The sequence below is a fragment of the Epinephelus moara genome, chromosome 21, assembly GCF_006386435.1.
Source record: "Epinephelus moara isolate mb chromosome 21, YSFRI_EMoa_1.0, whole genome shotgun sequence".
In the NCBI taxonomy this organism is placed as follows: domain Eukaryota; kingdom Metazoa; phylum Chordata; class Actinopteri; order Perciformes; family Serranidae; genus Epinephelus; species Epinephelus moara.
Genome location: NC_065526.1, coordinates 38,292,137 through 38,313,161, shown reverse-complemented (window position 1 = coordinate 38,313,161; position 21,025 = coordinate 38,292,137). Strand labels below are relative to the sequence as shown.

Below are 21,025 nucleotides of genomic sequence, written 5' to 3'. Positions count from 1 at the left end.
AATTCAGTGTATTTACTACGGTGATATACAATTTATTTGACAGTTTTTTACTGTATTTTTTACAGACTTTTTTTACAGTGTATGTATATATATATATATATTTATTTACGTTTATGTTTGTTAATAATTCCTGTTTATTTAACTATATATTTGTTAATACTATTGTTTAAATTTCTTATATTTTCACGTATCTTTCCTCTCTTGCAAGGAGCACCTGTAACATAAATAATTTCCCCCTCGGGGATCAATAAAGTATTTCTGATTCTGATTCTGATTCTGAAAACTTCCCCGTGCCACTGGTTGATAGTAGGAGGTCTGGGCTTAATCCACTGAAACAGAATACACCTTCTTGCTAATAGGAGGAGTTTGCTCAAGAGTTTTTGCTGGACACATGTTAAAGGGAGCCTCTTAGTTGCAACATTCAGCAAAAATAGACAGGGGTCCATTTGAATTTCCTTCTGAAAAATACAATTGAGTTCCTTTGAAACTTTATCCCAAATATTAAGTATCAGAGGGCAGCGCCAAATGCAGTGTATGTAAGATCCAACCTCTTTCTTGCACTTCACACACAGGGGGGGTATCCCAGGATAAAAAGATTTTTCCTATTGACTCCGTCACATCAGACCATGCCTCCTCCCCAAACTCAAATTCCAAATCCCTCTCCTACATGACTTTAATTCTGTCAATGTTGAATGTGTTTAGGGTTTGCAATTTACCATAAAAGTGTGATATGAAATTTTTATTCCAGCGAAATTGTAGCAAGAATGAATCAATAGTTGAGACTACTGGCTGGGCTACAGGAACATTTAGATTGTTGGTGAAGTGTTTAATCTGGAGAAAGCCATAAAAATGGCATGGTATGCCATATTTGGCTTTAAGTTGTTCATATGAAATTTGCCAGCCTCAAATAGATCGCTAATAATCCTAATACCCTGGTCATACCAGAGCTGAAATATGTTCTTGCCCATCCCAGGGGGAAAGGCTTTGTTTTGTATAATCGTGGCCAGTGCTGATAAGATAACTTTCCTTCCAGTGAACTTTTTGCAGTTGTAGCTTCTTATAGTTGAGACATGTTTTTTTCCCTCGCCAGATAAATTTGGAGATGGATTTCTCAATATCAAAACACAGACTTTTTAATTCTCAGAGGAAGCATCTACATTGGGTAGAGAATCCTTGGGAGAATGTTCATTTTAATGAGACTATCTCTGCCCAACAGGGAAAGCGGGAGATCAACCCGTCGAAGTAAGTTATTCTTTATTATAGATATAATGGAGGCAAAGTTAAGTTTATAGAGATCATTTATGTATATTAGCAGAGATTTTAACAACTAAATATGTAAATCCAGATTCGCACCATTTAAAAGGGAAGTTATCCAAGGCACCCCTGTCCCCAAAATCTTCCAGCGGCAAGGCTTCTGATTTGTCATGATTAATTCTATAACCTGAGAATCTGCCAAAGACATCTACATGTATTCGCTCCAATTGAGAGTGTGTATAGTGCCGTGTTGCGCTGCTGTGTGAGCAGCATGTTTGACTGTGCGCAACAGCAGCATTTTGATTGTCATTTACACACTGTCCATAACAATAACTATGTCAGATAACAAACTGCATTGGGCTCGGGTCGGGTTCGGACCTAAAAATCAGGTGTGTGCACGTGTCTGTGTGTGCGCATTGGGGCTGAATTCCGCCGTCCAGGATACAGAGAGCAGAGGAGAATTGTAAACGTGCGACCATGTAGAGACAGAAATGACATGCTGTTGTGTAAATAGGATAAATAACATAAGGCTATTTAGTTTGTTTAATAAGAGGACAATGTATAGACCTGTTCTATAGGACAGGTAACCTTAAATGACTTCTGATGTGATCTGGTGCTATATAAAAAATACTAATACTAATACTAAATACTAAAAATACAATAATAATAAATTGGGGGGGGGGGGGGTGCCCCCCTAATATGATGGTAGGGGTAGAGATGTAACGGTATGAAAATTTCATATCACGGTTATTGTGACCACAATTATCATGGTTATCATTATTATCGTGGTATTGTTGAAATGTGCTCAAAATTTTTAAAAAGTACTTATGCACACACTGAAATCATTTAACCAAGTTTTATTTCGAAAAACGAATAAAATAAAGAGCGCAATGTACTTTCTGTCTAACATATCTCAAGATAACTGAAGTGAACGCAACTGGACTTAGTTTTGTCTTAGAAGACGTTTCACCTCTTATCCAAGAGGCTTCATCAGTTCATGCTTATCTGACTAGGCTGGAACTAGTCTGACAAACTGGTGTGGAAACCCAGGTATTTAACTTCTGAGGAGGCCTTCACAAGGCCACTGATGTCATTGGTACGTTAGTGCTCCAAGGTGTGTCAGCAACGGCCATTGAAACTCCTGCTGTCATTGTGACTGTTGCTGACACACCTTGGAGCACTATGATAACTATGACCTGGATAAATGAGAATATCCACAGACATCTTTTTGTCTAACAGAAAGTCTAGCATGTTAGATTTTGTTTTTGTCGTTCACGATTACTCCCATCACAGCGGTCACTTTGACCAATAGAAACACAGTTAGCTGCTGCCATAGACAACTGTACGGCAACAACACCTCAGCCTTTTTAATATTTCCTCTAGGGATGCTACCACACACAGAGTAAAAGGGGAAAATGATGATGTGAAACAGCAGAGACACTTTGTCAACCCGCTGAGTGCTGCCATTAGCATCAAGCTAGCAAGCAATGTTATTTCTTCATAATGGAGATGGACATAAAGTAAGAAAATTAAAAAGTAGTGGCGGGGCTTTTACTCACCACAACTGCAGTGGCTACCAGCTTCATTTGAAACAGACTACATTATAGATGGTCCGTTATTTATCATTCCCTCTATGTTTTTATATTTTTACTTTTTATCCGCTCCCGCTGCCTTAATAAAGTTAATGCATCGCGCCGTGATTTCAAACTCAACACTTCCTGAATTTGTTTCAAATTAAAAGCTCCATAAATAACCTTGGCTGAGAGAATCCCTTCATTTTCTAAATAGGCTTTTATTGTGAAACATTTGTAGGAACTTGTTGTGGAGTATTCGGTGACTTGTATGTTTGCGTACGGTACTTCAAATGTAGCTCCTGCCATCTGCTGGTGCTTTTTATGTTACTACAACAACATTTCGGGCTGGCACATGAACAGACACAGTGACTGAAATAATAGTAAAAGTAATAAAAATAGGATGAGAATAACCCGATGGCATCACATACGTCATGAAAGACGACCGGGGATAATTGGTGTGGACCATCATGTAGTGTGTCAGGTGTGTCGGCCAAGTCACAGCATGATTTTATGACTCCACAATCGTGTAATGTGACGTAGTGACTTTCAGAACGGGCAGAAAAGTCGTGTAGTGTGTACCAGGCACAGGTACACTTGCTGTATAGTTGTGGGTGGTGGTCACGGAGATGGCTCATCAAATTTGAAGTGTTACCCCCCTTCGCAGAGACTTTTTTTCTGCATTTTCTGCAGACAGGGTGACTATCTTCAATTAGTTTCCTCCCAGCATCCTTATAAAATCCAAAATATGTCCAGCTTTCAGACTTTGTCCTTTTAGAGGGGGAAAAAATCTCCAGAGCACTGTCTGTGCGGGTGCGTTCCACCATGTTTTCAGAGGCCAAACATTGCAAACTGTGCATGCGCGCCTGTGTCTGAGGGACTGCTGCTGCTTTTCCAGGCAATGAGCAGTATCACTGTGAGTTTTTCAAAGTGCGGTAATCAAACACTGTTTTATTGATAATTAAATTTTGAAACGGTAGGGGAAACACTGCCTGCCTTTGACTGATAGGGTCGGCAATTTTATACGATCTAAAAATTCAACTGCATCATTGATACTATTAGGGCATTCTGGAGAGTACAGATTTTGGTAGAAGCGTTTCATAATATTAACCATATGTTTGGTTTTGAAGTGTTTAATTCCACTACTATCTTTCAATGAAGGAACTACATTAGAATCAGCCCTGCCCTTTGCCAGGCGGGCCAGAAGTCTGCCTGGTTTGCTGGCCGATTCGAAAAGTCTGTGCTTAGCATACAAAATTGCTGTTTCTGCTTTTTGTGTGAGAATATTATTAAGGGCAGAGCGAGCTGCGTCCAACCTCAGCAACACTGACTTAGAAAGGGAAAGTTTAAACTCCCTTTCCAGATCTGAGATCTGTCGTTCTAGCTCCAGTTGTTGTCTGAGCGCTTCCTTTCTTTTAGCTGAGGTGTATGAAATAATAACAATTTCTCTAGGGTTGAGGCAGAGACATCAGGAGTGTCATTAATGGAAAAGGTCATAGTAAGGTGGTTTGAGTTCTAGTCTGATAAAGGAATGATCTGACAGCGCTGTTTCATTTATAGTACATTTACTGACCCTATCTAAAACTTGTCTTGAGGTGAAGAAGTTATCAGTTCTAGAGAATGAATTGTGTGGACGGGAAAAGAAGGTAAAGTCCTTCACTTTTGGATTTAGGATCCTCTAAATATCAAATAAATTCAAATCATTACATAGTTCCCTGGTGGCCACAGCTTTCCTAGATGGGCGTATGAGTTTGTGGGGGCTTTGGTCCAGCTCTGGGTCTAAGCATGAGTTCAAGTCACCACCCAGAATTACAAGGGGTGAGATATTAGAGGATAAATCTGCCAGCAGCTTGGAATACAAAGAAGCCTCAAATATTTTGGGGGAGTAAATACAGCCTAAATTTAGCCATTCCCCATATAAGCAGCCTGAAATTATGACATATCTCCCCTCTGAGTCTTTTTATGCATTTTTCCAATGTAAAAGGCAGTTTTTTGTGAAGCAAGATCGTCACACCTCTGCTTTTAGAATTAAAAGAAGAATGAAAAACCTGGCCAACCCAATCTCCTCTGAGTTTTAAGTGCTCAAGGTCAGATAAACGGGTCTCCTGTAAGAAGTCTACATGTGTCCTCTCCTTTTTCAGCAATGGGACACATAGCTCTGTACCACAGGAAATTCATGCTAAGAAAACAATAGAAAAACACCCAATGGGTATTACACCAAAGGTGGTCATCACTAAGGAGAAAGCACAGGAGAGGAAAACAAAAATGAAGAAAGGCTTTCCCAAGAGCCCCCGCTCTTGGGAGAGCAAGCAACGCCATTTTGAGTCGCAGAGCGTGGTCCGTAATTTTCGGTTGAGTGTGTCTCTGTCTCGTCGATTTTTCTCTCTGAGACTGTCCCCCGGGTTTTGTTGGCATATTATAAAGTCACCGTCCGGTACAACTTGAATTTTAAAAAACACCACATTTAGCTAAAAGTAACAGGACAGGAGCGGGAGCTCTGCGAAGACACAGCCTTCAGCCAGCCATGGTCACGTGACCCCCAACATGTGACCCCCAACATATTTCTAATAGTGTACATGAACTTCACAGGCAAATCCATAAACAGTCATTTGACCAAATATATCACAAAAACTACAACTACTACAAACACAGACACCTGTGTTTAAAATGGTTATTTGGAATTAAGCAAATGTTTACGCACCTCAACATGCTTTCTCAGGTTAGATGGCAAATTCTTGTGAGAGCAAACATTTAAAATGATATAGCCTAAATCATTCTTAATCTCCAAAACTTCAAACATGGACTTGAGGTGGACAGATACTCATAAACTGTATTTAAGTACAGTGCTTAAGCAAATGTACTTTGTTACTGTCCAACTCTGCAGATTATGCAGATCATACTGGTTTTATTTGTTCAGTTTTGTAGATCGTTATTGGTTTTATATGTCCAGTTTTTGACTCCCAGATCAATACAATTACTTATTATAAAAAAATTAATAATACTATTTAGGATAAAATGATGATGGTCAAAGCATCAAAAAAAGAAAAGTGACATCTTTTTTTCTTAAATTGTTCCAATTAAACTATCACAGCAGAATCTGTGTATTATCTTCAGTAACAGGATATTTTTTGAGTTTTTCAAACATTTACAGATAATGAATGAATAAATGAATAAATAAATTAATTTTAGAAAGTAGACACAGCACACGTTAATGTCTCTTACGTTCTACCATCCAGTTGGGTCGGGTGTAGGCTGGATCTTTCTGTTACAGGCAATCGTAATGTCCAGAATTATTTAATTTCCACTCATTGACTTTTCTGCATTGAGATTCAGTCTTTTAGGAGAGAATTACAATGCATCTAATAAGAGATTTTTTCCACTGTCACTTTTGGCTGCATTAACCCCTTTTCCACCAACATTTCCAGGAACTTTTATTTCCAGGAATTTATTTACTTGGGTAAAATAATTCCTGGTAATTTGCATTTCCACTGCACTTCAAAGTTCCAGAAAATCTATTCAAATCAGGCTGATGATGTAGATGACTTGGCGTGTGCCCTACATTTAGCTCCGCCAGCTTGTTGGCTGGTAACATGATAACATTAATGCTGGTAGAGTGAGGAGGGGCTGTTTGTCTCAGCCAGCAGCTAAGTTTAAAAGTATTCTAAGATATGTGTCAAACTAAGTTAGTCTACATACAGACGGCTGTCATTTTAACTTAGTAAGAATTAGCTATCAGCTGAACTAGCGTGCTGTCCTTGTGTAAGACATAATGTTAGTGTCGGTGGATGAGAGACTGACATACATGTACATATTGAATATCGCTGTCTGCATGTTTACATGTTCATGCTTGCTGAACACATGTATTGATAAATGATTGGCTTCTTACTCGCTAAGGTTTAATTTCACTTACAGTAACGAGCGTAGCTGCTGTTAACTTGTGTAATTTTCGAGTTATCTTCCCTTCGTTTCCACCATGGCTGCTCGGCTGTTCACCAGTAACCGTGATGTGTAGGCGTGTGTGAGTGGATGTGTGTATGTGGAGGAATTATGCACTGGCAGAGAGCAGAGGATAGGCTGCAGGATGATAATGAATTAAACCTGAATGTGTAAAACTGTCGATAAAAGATCTGATACCATTAGCACTTACCAATACTATGCTCTTTGATAATTTACCCCCGGGGCTAATTTAGCACAGGGTTTCGGTACCCATCCTTAATCAAAACACAAACGAAGTGAATCTTGTAGAAAGAATTCCAGGGAATCTGAAAAGTCCTACCTCCCTACTAGGTACTTTTTTCAGGGAAAGTTTGGGGTTGAGGGAAGGTTTTTTCCCCGGGTAATTTCGGTAGAAACGTGCTGAGGTTTTTCAAAATTCAGGGTAAATGATAAAAGGGGCTATTGAGTCAAGCCATGCTGTGCTGATTTGCGTTTCCATTATCAGTTAATATGCACTGCGCCACGCCAAGCTGCACTAAAGATGGACCTTCTCCGGAGTGGATCCAAAAGCAGGGCTGCACACCCTCAAGCAGATAGCGGCGACGTCTCATGGACCACATCCAACCCCTGACAACCCCCCTTTTCCCTCTCAAACAAGCCATGACTGAGACTCTGTGTGTGCAGCTCTAACTCAATCTCTGTGGTTTGGAGTTTAGTTTCTCTCCTGTGTCTTTAGATATCTGCTTTATTTTACTGTTTCATGTTCTCTATCAGCCGTATTAGAAGTCGTGTGAAGTTGCTGTTCAAAAACTCAACCTTTCCATACTTTGCTGTTTCACAATAAAAAAATTTACACAGCAAAATAATGGGGGACTTTTATTGTGAAGAATCTATAGGAAAATGTGTTTATCACTGAATTAACAGAAGTATGCTGGCAGCCTTTATTCAACAAAGGAAAGTCTAATAATACGGCAGTGAGGAAGAGCAAAACCAGAAACGGCCACAGTGAGATGTTAGATGAAGACCTGCAGACAGCAGGCTCTTACTGCACCTCTGAAAACAGCTCACCTCCAACAGGTAGACTTATTTTACCTGCCCTGCTGTGGAAAAAAAGGCAGCTAAAATAACAGGGGACTTAAGCCGTAGATCTGCTTTTAAATGTCATCACTCAAGACAAGCCGTCATCAGTTAAAGACACACCTTCAAGAGGGTAGCCCTGTTGTAATGGAAATGCAAATCCCTGTCGCTCTGGGCTGATAGCCCAAACCAAACCAAGCCAAGCCAAGCCAGCCCATGACTGTGAAAAAGGGGTATGGGTGAACTGACCCTGGAGAAGCTGAGATGGAACTGATGCGAATCATATTGTTGATCTTAGTGTTTGGGACATTTTAGCCATGTTTTTTTTTTTTTTTTTTTTAAATGTATTTATTAGTTTTCGTTTGCAAATTACAGCAGATGAAAGAGCGAGTCACTATTACGTGCAACAAAGCAAACTTTTTCCTCACTGTTCACCCTCCCATCCCCTCTTACCCTCACCAAACAAGCACAGAAAAAATGTGCCAAAACAACATCAACAAAAATAAATAAATAAATAAACAAATAAATATAATTAAATTAAAAATAAAGCAAAAAAAAATAAATAAAAAATCTTACTATATAATGACGAAAACTCTGTCTGTGTGTCTGTTCCACGTTTTTCTCCTGACTGACATGGTCAATCCATGTGAAATTTGGCAGAGTGGTAGAGGGGCATGGGAGGATGTGAATGAAGCAATATTACATCAATTGGCCGAAGTGGGGCGCTATAGCAACCGATTGAAATTGCAAACTTTGAATGGGCATATCTCATGCCCCGTATGTCGTGGAGACATGACACTTTGCACAGAGATGCCTCTCCTCATGAGCAACAAATTTGCCTCAAGAACCCATAACTTCCAGTTATATAGATTTTCCGCCATTTTGAATTTTTTTGAAAAACACTTCAAATGGATCTTGTAGTGGCCTTTTTTACTAAGGTCCAAGTTGCTACTGTCGGCCACTTAATCTGCAGTAAGTTGTTTTAGTTCTGACCCGTGTTCAATGAATGAATCCAGTCTTCTTGAGGAACCCAGTGTTACTCACAAGTAGTCCACAGGAGGCAGGGAAAATGTTGATGTCGCTTTATTTGAAGACGCACAAAAAAACCTGGTCCAATACCAGTATAAAGCAGTCCCAAACTGTACACGTTGTCACCTGCTTACTGCACACGCTACTACACACGTTATGCACGTTATACACGGTCAGAAACTTATTTCAATCCACGCTTATGCAGATTCCTCTACATCCTAGCTGCACACATGGTTGTCCTTAAAAGGTGTATAACATCTCAAGGGTTTCACCGATCACCATGCAACTTTGTAGGCATATGACCACACACAATCTGAGGGGACCCCTCCATTATTGACCCGATCAAACAAAATGGGGGCGCTAGAGAGCTAATTTCTTATCTAGGCCTAACCGCCGTAACGATTTTTGTACTTGGTAGATATGTAGAACAGGATGCCTCAAGGTGACTGGAGAAATTTAACTCTCGTTGGCAACTGGGAGGCGCTATAACAACAGAAAAATGCTTAAAAATGGCTAAAATGCGACCGATCACTGTGGCTCCCCCTGTGGCCGAATGTTTTTTTGTTTTGTTTTTTCTTTCTAATTTTTGGTATGACTAAGTCATGGTATGCTGTACATAATCACGGAAACTGTGAGTGTGTCATTCTGTCAGTCCCACGTTTTTCTACTCACTGACGTGGTCAATCTATGTAAAACTGCACATAGGCATTGAGGATTGGCATAGGTAGAAGGTGAAAAGCTACCAATGGGTATGGACTAGTAAATAATAATAATAATAAATATAATAATGCTAATAACAATAAGAAGACCCTGGATATGGTATACAATATATACATGTCCGCATGTCTGAATGGATACAGATACACATGCATATATACACACACACACACACACACACAAACATATATATATACATATATATATATATACACACACTCACTTTAATTAAATAAACAAATACTGAAAACAATCATAACATTGATGCATTTCAAGGGTGTTTCTCACGACATTGTATCACACCACATGGACATTCTACTCCCTCAGAGCTTCCTCCTGCTGAAGCAGGTTACGAACATTAGCATCCTGTCTTAAAAAACATATAAAAGGTCTCCAGATGTCATCAAAAACATGTTGCTTCCGTCTAATAATGTATGTTATCTTTTCCATTGTCATGTTTGACGCCATCACTTTAATCCAGCTTCCAATTCTTGGTCCATCAACGTTTTTCCAATTAAGGGAAATCATACGTTTAGCTTGTAATATACACATATCTACAAATCTAGATTCTTTGCTTTGTAAAGGTAGATTGGTTGGATATATACCCAGAAGGAAAAGCCTGGGGTCCATTGGTAACTTCTTAGCTAACGTCTGATCGATCATATTAATAACATCTTGCCGGAAGGATTTCACTTTCACACATTCCCATATGCAGTGGTACAATGTTCCTCTTACTTCATTGCACTTGATACATGTATCAGGGATGTTATCATTAAACTTGTGTAATTTGACTGGGGTAATGTATGTACGCATTAGCCATTTATACTGAATAAGTTTCAGGTTGCTGTTAATTGTTAATTGTTTGTTTCTGAGCCTTCATACATGCCCCTTTCCAGTCTTGTAGTGATATTTCATCATCTATATTTTCCATCCACAGTCTCAATTTAGGTTTTGAAGATTCATCAGACCCGGATATGAGCAAATCATACAGGAGTGAAATTAAACCTTTATCATAACAATGTCCTATAATTGCTTTCTCTAATGAGGAAATAATAGGTATGTCCAATGAATGGTTTTGAGATGACGATATAAAATTCCTAATTTGAAGGTATTTAAAGAAATGCATTTTTGGAATGTTATATTTGGTTAATATTTCTGTAAAGAACATAAATGCGTCATCTTTTCTGTACATATCTTGCACTTTCCTTAATCCCTTTTCAGCCCATGTTCGAAATCCTGGATTGCTTCTCCCTGGTTTGAAATTGGCGTTACCCTAAATAGGACTAAAACGTGACCAGGAGAGATTGATGTTTAAAAAGTATCAAACCAAATGTTAATCATGTTTAGTACAATGGGGTTGTCTGTATTTTTTCTCAGACTTTTCCGATCCACTGAATACAAATACAAGTGAAGTGGTAAGCTAGGCCTCACCGAGCAGGATTCCAAGTCTATCCAGGCAGGGGTGTTTTCAGGAGAGAAATAAAACATGATGGGCTGTAGTTGAGCTGCCCAGTAGTACCACTGGATGTTTGGGCATTGAAGGTCTCCTCGATCATATGGTAGATATATTAAAGACAGACGTAATCTTGGACATTTATTTTGCCAGATAAAGTTGGTAAACAATTTTCTAGTTCTAGTAAACAAGGAAGAGGGAGGGGGTAGGGGGATATACTTACCGTTCAGCTATTGAAAGCATTCTCACATACAACATAACAGTGTGGTAGGCAGGCAGCACAGCAGCAGAGAAAAAAATCTCTGCAGATAGTGACCCGCACAGCGGGAAAAATCATCGGCTGCTCACTGCCCTCCCTCAGCAGCATAGCCACCTCTCGCTTCGTCAAGAGAGCCTCAAACATTAAAAAAGACTCCACACACCCTGGACATTACCTGTTTCAGCTGCTGCCATCAGGCAGACACTACAGATCCATCCAAACACACACATCCAGATTCAGAAACAGTTTTTTCCCTCAGGCCATCACTGAACTGAACTCTCAATAGCACTGACTCTGCACACTACTCAATACTCAGTGCACTTTGCACTCGTTTTGCACTGCTGTTTTGCACACTAGCACTTGCACTTGAATCACAGGCAGGCCGTGTTTACCCTATATGGACTTGTTTTTTAATGGGTTTTTTTTATATGTGTATCTGAGATGTTGGATGAAATGTTCTGGTAGCCTTCGTGTTTTATTTTGTATGAGTGAGGGGAGTGGATGGAGGATTGATTGCTGCTTATGTTGTCTTTGATAGCCTTTTGTGTTTATGTTGTATGAGTGATGACAGTGGATGGAGGATTGACTGTTGCATATGTTTTTGCTTCTCCAATTTCGTTGTATCAAGCATACAATGACAATAAAGGTTTCTATTGTATCTATATTTTGGAATAAATAAAGGTATTTAGGAAGGATGTTCATTTTTAGGGTATTTATCCTGCCAAACATTGATATTGGTAATGATGTCCAGCGTTCTAGAGATGAGGTCATAGTTTCCAGCAATGGGTCATAGTTTATTTGAGAAATCTTGTTCACCTCAGGGACAATTTTTATACCTAAATATGTGATTATTATTATGTGAATTATCTGTAGAGTTAAAAGGAGAGACATGGACATTGCCATTTATCCTATCTGATTCATTAAGTAACATTATAGAAGATTTTGAGTAATTAATTTTGTATCCAGATATTTTCCCAATGGTTTCAACTAGATCTATAAGTGCTGGAATGGAACTATTTAATTTTTTTAGGAATAAAATTATATCTGTTCTCATCCTAATTGCTATAGCAAGTGGTTCTTTTGCAAGAATAAATAGTAATGGGGAAAGAGGGCTTCCTTGTGGGCAACTTCTAGAGATATTGAAATGTTTAGAGACCACATTGTTGGTTAAGACTTCTGCAGTAAGTCCTGTACAAAGCAATCTAACCCATTTACAAAATCTATCTCCAAAGCCAAAGCGGATAAGCACTTTGAACAGATAAAGCCACTTGACGCGGTCGAAAGCCTTCTCCGCATCGAGTGAAAGCAAGACCGTGCCTTTCGCTGCTCTTTGACTGTGTAAAATATTAAGTAGTCGCCTGACATTGTGAAACCCCTGTCTACCCTGGATAAATCCATTTTGATCCCCTCCCGCCTTCTAATCTTCTTGCAAGAACTTTGCATGATATTTTTGTATCTGAATTTAGGAGGCTAATTGGCCGCATATTTTACATTTTAGCCATGTTGATGTCTATGTTTTGTTCTATTTTGCACGCAGTTTTGTGACACTGTTCCCTGATGATTAGTGTTTGATGTAGGTGTTTGTTTTTTTCATCAGGCTATGTGTTCATTACCAACATCCCAGCTGGAGCCTCAGACATTCAGATCATAGAGAGACACAAGACTGAGAACATTCTGGGTGAGAACCTACAACTTGTTTAAGGTCAATAAACTGAGTATGAAATCATCAGATTTCAATCAGCAATTAAAGCAAAACCTACTGTAACAGTTGATCTAGGATGGGTTTTATTATAAAGCTATATGTGTTTTAATATATCCATATGAGATAAGAAAGGCTACACATGGTCTGAATTTTTAATTGTGCCAACTGCATATAGATTGTTTTGATTTGAAAACAAGAACCAGTAGCTTTATTTGGTAACACTTTACTTGAAGGTATCTACATAAGGGTGACATGACACTGTCATAACTAGCCTATGACATGACACTGTCATGAACTTGCCATAAACATTATGTACATGTCATAGTTGACATTAAATTTGTTTGGGATGTCCTGGGATGTCCTTATAATGACAACTTGACATTAACATAAAGACATCTTTTGGTAATGTCATCCTGGTTAATGTTAAGTTGTCATTATAAGGACATCCCAAACAAATTTAATGTCAACTTGTCATGACTAGGAATGTCCCGATCCGATATTCGGGTCGGTATCGGCCGCCAATATTAGCAAAAAACGTGCATCGGCATCGGATCGGACTGCATGGAAAAATGCCGATCCAAGAACTCCGATCCAGTTTTTCACAGAATCCGATCCATGTTTTCCGGCCAGCCCAGCGCTCCGCGTTTCAAGCAGTCCATTCCAGTAATCCGCTCCAGCTCTTACTATCAATCCACCAGGCCAGCATGCAGACGGCAGACGGAGGGTAGGAAGAGTAGTGGTCAACTTAGTTAACTGACTATTTGTTTTCTGCTCTGGTTTTTTGAGAGTGATATTTTTATTTGGTTTACACTCTTACTGTTTAAGTAAAGAGCACTGATGGCATTGTTTTGGGCACAATTAGTGAAATTGGAGCCATGGATGGACTATTGTTTGTTTATTAAACAGTTGTACAATATTGTGTGTGTTTTTTTGCACTGACACTACAAAAATAACTGAAAAGGAAAGGCTGCATTGTTAGTTAAATGTCAACAATGTCTTGTGGTGTTAATCTTTTTTTATTCATTAGGGGGCCAAAGCACAAGTGTGTGGAGTCTTGCTGCTATTTTAATTTCAGTGTTAGACATTTTAAAGATTTCTTGTGTTGATTTATTTTCTATTTATTAAGGGGCCAAAGCAGCCAAAGCAAACCAGCTATATGTTTTATTTAATGTTAATGTTCAAGTTTAAAGTTTGTTTATTTAACCCTGTTAACAATAAACGGGTCAGTTTCTCATACCAACTGTTGTGGATCATTCTAACTAACCTGATTAAGATTAAGTTGTTCTTGTTAGAGTAATATCGCTTGATCAAACCTTTTCTAATATGACTGACAACAAATTAAGTGAATATGTATAATACGCGCTTGGATCGGATCGGTATCGGTATCGGCCAAAACTCAAGGCTGTAATATTGGTATCGGATTGGAAGTGAAAAAGCTGGATCGGGACATCCCTAGTCATGACAAAGACAACTTTTGGTCAATCAATCAATCAATTTTATTTATAAAGCCCAATATCACAAATCACAATTTGCCTCACAGGGCTTTACAGCATACGACATCCCTCTGTCCTTAGGACCCTCACAGCGGATAAGGAAAAACTCCCCAAAAAACCCCTTTAACAGGGGAAAAAAACGGTAGAAACCTCAGAAAGAGCAACTGAGGAGGGATCCCTCTTCCAGGACGGACAGACATGCAATAGATGCTGTACAGAACAGATCAACATAATAAATTAACAGTAATCCGTATGACACAATGAGACAGAAAGAGAGAGAGAGACAGAGAGATAATGTAATGTCACTTAATGTCAAGTTGCCATAATCAAGACAACCCAAAGAAAGTCAACTTGTCATTACAAAAACCAAATGACACTTAACGACTACAGTCATAAACATTCATGACATGTTCACAGTGTTCATGACAGGTTCATGACTGTGTCATGTCATAGTTATGACAGTGTCATGTCACTCTTATGTAGATACCTTCAAGTAAAGTGTTACCCTTTATTTTTAGTACCACCATGTTGAAAATGACTAATATTTTGACTATGGGTTTTTTGGGGTTCTGATCCAGTTTTGAATATTACTGTCTTAGTCCCACCGCCTGACGTTTCCCCTCCTATCTAGCCCTGTCAGATGAAGCTGGTCATTTCTTCTTCAATGGAAACACTGTGTTTGACAATCCTCAAAACTTCCATGTGGCAGGAACAGTGTTTAAATACCGACGTCCAAGCAATGTATTCTCTGATGGGCTGGAGTATATAATTGCCCAGGGACCAACACTTCAGGGCCTGAATGTTATGGTAGTACAGGCACACACACACACACACACACACACACACACACACGCGCGCGCACACGCGCACAGGACACACAGGTATATGTGTGTTTCATTTTACAATAGTAAAGGAATGAGTTAAATTCGGTATGAGGTAGTTAAACTGTGATTTTCTCTTTGGACATGAAGTACTATAACCTGAATGGGAAGCTGCCCCACATCACCTATGAGTACACCATCCCTCACACATCTCATGACATCACTGCTGCAGAAGGCATCACCACAGGCCCCTCCCACCTCCGTCTTAACCTCACCTATAACGAGGTAAACCAGGATGTCAGAGGGCATCAACTTAGAGCGACCAATCATAGCAGAGGGAGCGAGACATCTGTTCATCACTACAACACCCATCTGGGAGCTAATGACCAATCAGATGTCCAGCTGAAAGAAGACAAAGAGGAGGAGGAAGTAGTGTGGGAGATCAGGACACCCAGCCCTCCACCCCCAGCTGCCATGTTGGTCTACAGAGCAGCTGATGTCACCAGTCATGTATTTAATCATAATGATGTGGAGGAGCAGGGACCTCCAGTACCATCTGGCTACCGTGAGTCAGCGAGTGATTTGTTGAGCTTTTTACTTTTTAATATTGATAACACATTCGTGCATAGGAGCTGCCAATAGCCAGCAGTGCAGTGATAGTTTATCTATTAATTAGACAGCTGAGAAACAATAAAATAAAGTAGTAAAGTGTCAGTAATGGGATTGTTTCTGTTTCATATCATTGATTGATGTAATTATATGCAACAGGCTTTTTTGTTTGTTGGCAGTGTGACCTAAGGATGGTATTGTCATTTTGTCAATCTGTCCAACATTTCCAGAGCAAGATATATCTTGCCTACCGGCCACTACCACCAGTAGTTTTTCGTGGCACGCAAATTTACACATGTACTCTATATTTGAGAGTTTCATAATGATATAGTTGTTGTTGTTTTCATAAAAAAAAATTTTTCCAAGAAGTGTTACAAAGATATTAACTGAGTGGGATGTTTTAAAGTTGAAAAATAAACTCTTGCATAGACAACGGACATATATGTTTCTAACTGACCTCAAAATATCTTGTGCATGTGCAATGCAATTTCTTGTTACTTACTGGTTGACTTACTAAGCCAACGTACATATGATAAGCTGATCAGGTAATATGGCCAGTCCCATTGTTGTCCCATTCAAGTTATCTGTAACCCCCCCCGACTCACACACATACATGCTTCCAGGGACAAATGTCTTTTAGACTGTTCAACCGACACTGTCAGAGTATATATTAGCCTTTACATTACCAAAATTTTCAGTAAGCTTGTAGCGTTGTGTCATTACTGTACTGTATGTATATATTTGTTTCATCTTCTCTACATTTGTTTTTCTGTTCATTAAGGAAGTTCCTCCAACTCGATTGATGAGCCATCCACTGCTGATGACAACACTGTAGTGCTCCCTTTCCCAGGTAGGAAAGACAAATTAAGATTTTGTCTATATTTTGTGTTTCAATACCTTAAAGAAAATAATACATGGACCGAGGGCTGCCAGATATTATATTGATATTGTGATATGAGACCGCATATTATCCTAGATTTTGGATATGGTAATATCTTGTCTTTTACTGGTTTTAAAGGCTGCATTATAGTAAAGTGATGTAATTTTCTGAACTTAACACACTGGTCTGTTATTTGCCTTTACCCACTTAGTCATTATATCCACAGTACTGAGGATTATTCATCAAAAACCATTGTATAAATATTTTGTGAAAGCACCAATCAACCCTATTTGCAGCAATATTGATAAAATCACGGTATTTGGTCAAAAATATTGTCATCTTTGATTTTCTTCATATCATTCAGCCCTACATTGATACCGGCCCTACATTGTCTTCTGGTTTTTATACTTGAAATCTTATGCTACCATACACAGGGAAATGTAATGATAGTGAAATTTTTTATGCCTCTGAGCCGGCCACAGCCATGGCATTATGTGTTCGAGTTGTTTACGTACCTATGTATATCTGTCCATCCATATGTCTGTCTGTCTCATTCTTGTGAACGTGATATGTCAAGTACGCCTAGAGGGAATTTCTTTAAATTTGGCACTATTGTTTACCTGGACTCGAGGATGAATTGATTAGATTTTGGTGGTCAAAGGTCAAGGACAATGTGACCTTACATGTTTCTCATTCTCATGAGCACCCCCCACCACCCCTTTCAAACACTGTTGTCACTTTGGCATGGAAGTATAAAGCATTATGAATGCTGAATTTATAATGCATTATGATATTATAAATCTTGTTATAAGTTGTCATACATGATTATTAACATTTGTAACAACGTTTATAAAGCCTTATGAATGTGTTATAATGTCATAAATGTGCTCATAATGCATTATAGACCTGACCTTTAAGTAAAGTGTTACCGAAGAAACTGATTAGAATTTTGTGGTTGAAGATCAAGGTCAGTGTGATGTCACAAAATATGTTATGTTAATATATATTTGGTCATAACTCAACAATTCATATGCTAATTATGACAAACCTTCACACAAATGTCTAGTAAGATAAGTGATGACATTTTGTATCCAAAGGGTTAAAGGTCAGCTTCACTGTGACATCATAATGTTCAGCAAAAAACACTTTTCTGGCCATTACTCAACATCATATCTCAGGAACTGAAGGGGAAATATTTGATTAGATTCCTAATTGACAGTGATGACACTAATCTTGGGTGTCCACCTTGAAACTGTACTGATTGTATAGATCTGGGTGTGAAGCATCCATGTTTTCACACATACAGTATGAATGTAAACTAAGAGAAACTTCACTGGTGTGTAGAGGCATACAACTGTTTTGCTGATTTTTTTTTTTCATAATACTTCTCACACTTTTGCTTCGTTTTTGGGGTATTGCAGTATCATGAGTCAGCGTCATGACTAACTGGTGTGGGATAGGCCTCAGTATGTGAAGTCCTGCACACAGACGGATTGGATAGGACAGGAATAAAGTGAATGGAAAGACATTATGATCTATTCAAACATACAGACTCAACAGGCCCCATTAACTCCAGTGTGTTCTGCTCTGTAGCTTGGCCTTGACTTTGGCTTAATGTCTTATCTCTCAAATAATAGCCTTAATTATTTTTAGAATAATCTTTCTCACTAGTATGCATCAATTCATATTAAGATGTTTTCATTTGTTTGTATCTGCTCACAGGTAGTCAGAGTGTTCATACTGCAGCCCTGCCAGAAGATGCCTCCTACCTGCTACTGGAGGACTTACATTACAACCAGACACACTCAAACACACACTCTGTTGAGCACACACTCACTGATCCACATGCAGCAGTAGAAACACATGTGCAAATGCTGTCTGCCACAGACACAGAAATACACACACACCCACAGCTGGAAATACACTCAGACTTGCTCACGGTTACTGACACACACTCCATCACGCACACAGAAACAGAAACTGGCACACACTCACACACACACACTGCCATCTTGGTACAGCTGCAACAGGTGCCTGCAGTCCAGGCAGCCAACACAGAGAGGTATGAGGCAACAGCTGTGGAAGAGATACAGTATTTGCCTGAAGAGCACTGGCATGCTATAAGATGTAACTCACTACACAGTTATACCATACCTGTGATCTTGTATCCACACAATATTTAGCCTGCAGGTCTTGTCATTTCTCTCATTTTCTTAATATGACTTAATTTACGTTCTTTTCCTTCTGGCAGTGTAATAATTGTTTCATTACTGGGTTGTTATGAAATGAACAGGAAACTATCAGGTTTCAAAAATATGCCTGCCTGTCTGTCTCTGTTTCTGTCTCTCCCTAGTAATGACTTTGATGTGGGTCTTGAGCCAGATATTAGTCTGGCAGACATGTATCGCTGGAAGGTTTCAGCTTATGCTCCCTGCAGCTCAACCTGTACAACAGGTAAACACACTTACAACATGTAAGTACATCAGTATGACAATACCCACATTTATTATATTTCCAAGCATTATGTTTTCAGGTTGTCCATCCATCCGTCTGTCCCAGTCTCGTTAGCGCAATATCTCCAAAACATCTTGAGGGAATATCTTCAAATTTGGCACAAATGTCCACTTGCACTGAAAAATAAACTGATTAGAATTTGGTGGTTGAAGGTGACGGGTCAAGGTCACTGTAGCCTCACAAAACATGTTTTTGGCCATAACTGAGGAGTTCATGCTAATTATGACAAAACTTCTCAAAAATGTCTAATAAGATAAAATGATGACGTGATGACATTTTATATCCAAAAGGTCAAAGGTCAACTTCACTGTGCCATCATAATATTCTTAATAATATTCTTTTCTGGCCATTACTTAGCATCATATATCTCAGGAACAACATCATATATCTCAGGAACAGACGGGGAGACACTTGATTAGTGACTGAATTGGTGACACTAATGTTGGGTAGTCCACCTTGAAACTCTGCTGATTGTATAGATCTTTTTCTGTGGTAGATTGGTCCGCTTCTGCATGATTGCAACCCAAATAGTCTGTGGTGTGATGAATTTGAGCAGGTTGTATTTGATGGAGTGGGCAGTTCAGCCAAATGCCACCAAAACGTTTTAAAGTATGGCGATACAACATGCCCATTGCATCTGATAGAAATAAATGCATACAGTAAAATGCAGAAGGATATTTCAAATGAAGTGCTCTATTGGTATTTGTATCACTTTAAGAGTACTGGTATTCATACTGGTGGCATAATTTTTTAAAAGATACCCAGCCTTAGTCTGCAATCTGTATTTTCACTGTTAACACTGTGTGTCTGTGTGTATTGCAGGTATCACCACTAGCTATGCCCTTTGTGTCCGATATGATGGTAGCGAAGTTGATGACAGTTACTGTGACTCTCTGACCAGACCTGAGCCTACGCATGAGTTCTGCAGTGGGAAAGAATGTCCTCCAAGGTACTGCCCTGACTGACTTACTGTCTGACTAACTGACGGACTGACTGACTGACTGACTGACTGACTGACAGGTTTGTTGGACTAAAACCCATTGTGATTTTCTTGTGTTAAAGATTGGCATAGCAAATTCATTTCAAGTGAGATGACACCCTCTGGATATGTTAAGTTGAACTAATCTACTGAATTAAAAGTACAGTTTGTCTGTGTCTTTAATTCTACTAAGATCTTAAACATAGCTATTTTAGCTAAATTAAGTAAGTCCTGAGGGAAAACCCAAACAAAATGAGTCACAGTACAAACCAAAGTTTGGGGAATTTTGTTGTAAAATCTATTAACTACAATTTTCATCATATCATTATCAAATTTTATCAAGTATTTTTTTGCTAAATCAGCAAGGATTGATGTAGGATTTAAATTAGTATTTTTTTCATTGGCAATCCTTAATCGTAGTAACAAAAAAGACACAGACACCAAGCCGATGGTTGGCTGTCTGTCAGTATTGGGCCGTCAGTGAGCGTCTGTTGCCCTACTCAGCGTAGTGTGTCCTGCACCATTGCCTCCTGTCGACCCCATTGATCTTTTCTGGACAGTTTTGCATGTTGAATTGGTATTGGCGTTGGCGTTGGCATTGACATTGGCGTTGGTGTTGGTGTTGGCAACAGTGATGGCGGAGACCGTAGGTGAATAAAATCAAGCTGACTGGCAGTGCAGCTCAGCGCATAAGAAGAGGATTGGAAGTGAGGAAATTAAACAAAGAACTA

The 21,025-nt window shown here is 39.1% G+C and overlaps 1 protein-coding gene across 6 annotated transcripts in view; it reads left to right on the top strand.

Annotated features, from left to right (window-relative positions):
* Window positions 1-21,025, top strand: part of si:ch211-267e7.3 (ADAMTS-like protein 2) — a 69,106-nt gene that overhangs the window by 35,843 nt on the left and 12,238 nt on the right. For all 6 annotated transcript variants that reach the window (XR_007571974.1, XR_007571975.1, XM_050074781.1 and 3 more), the window contains exons 8-14: window positions 12,894-12,974; window positions 15,123-15,298; window positions 15,463-15,877; window positions 16,703-16,771; window positions 18,524-18,863; window positions 19,155-19,255; window positions 20,138-20,264. Coding sequence is in view for 4 of the 6 variants with exons in the window: in XM_050074781.1 (XP_049930738.1) it covers window positions 12,894-12,974; window positions 15,123-15,298; window positions 15,463-15,877; window positions 16,703-16,771; window positions 18,524-18,863; window positions 19,155-19,255; window positions 20,138-20,264 (1,309 nt within the window). In the remaining 2 variants the exon portion in view is untranslated. The remainder of the gene's footprint in view (window positions 1-12,893; window positions 12,975-15,122; window positions 15,299-15,462; window positions 15,878-16,702; window positions 16,772-18,523; window positions 18,864-19,154; window positions 19,256-20,137; window positions 20,265-21,025) is intronic.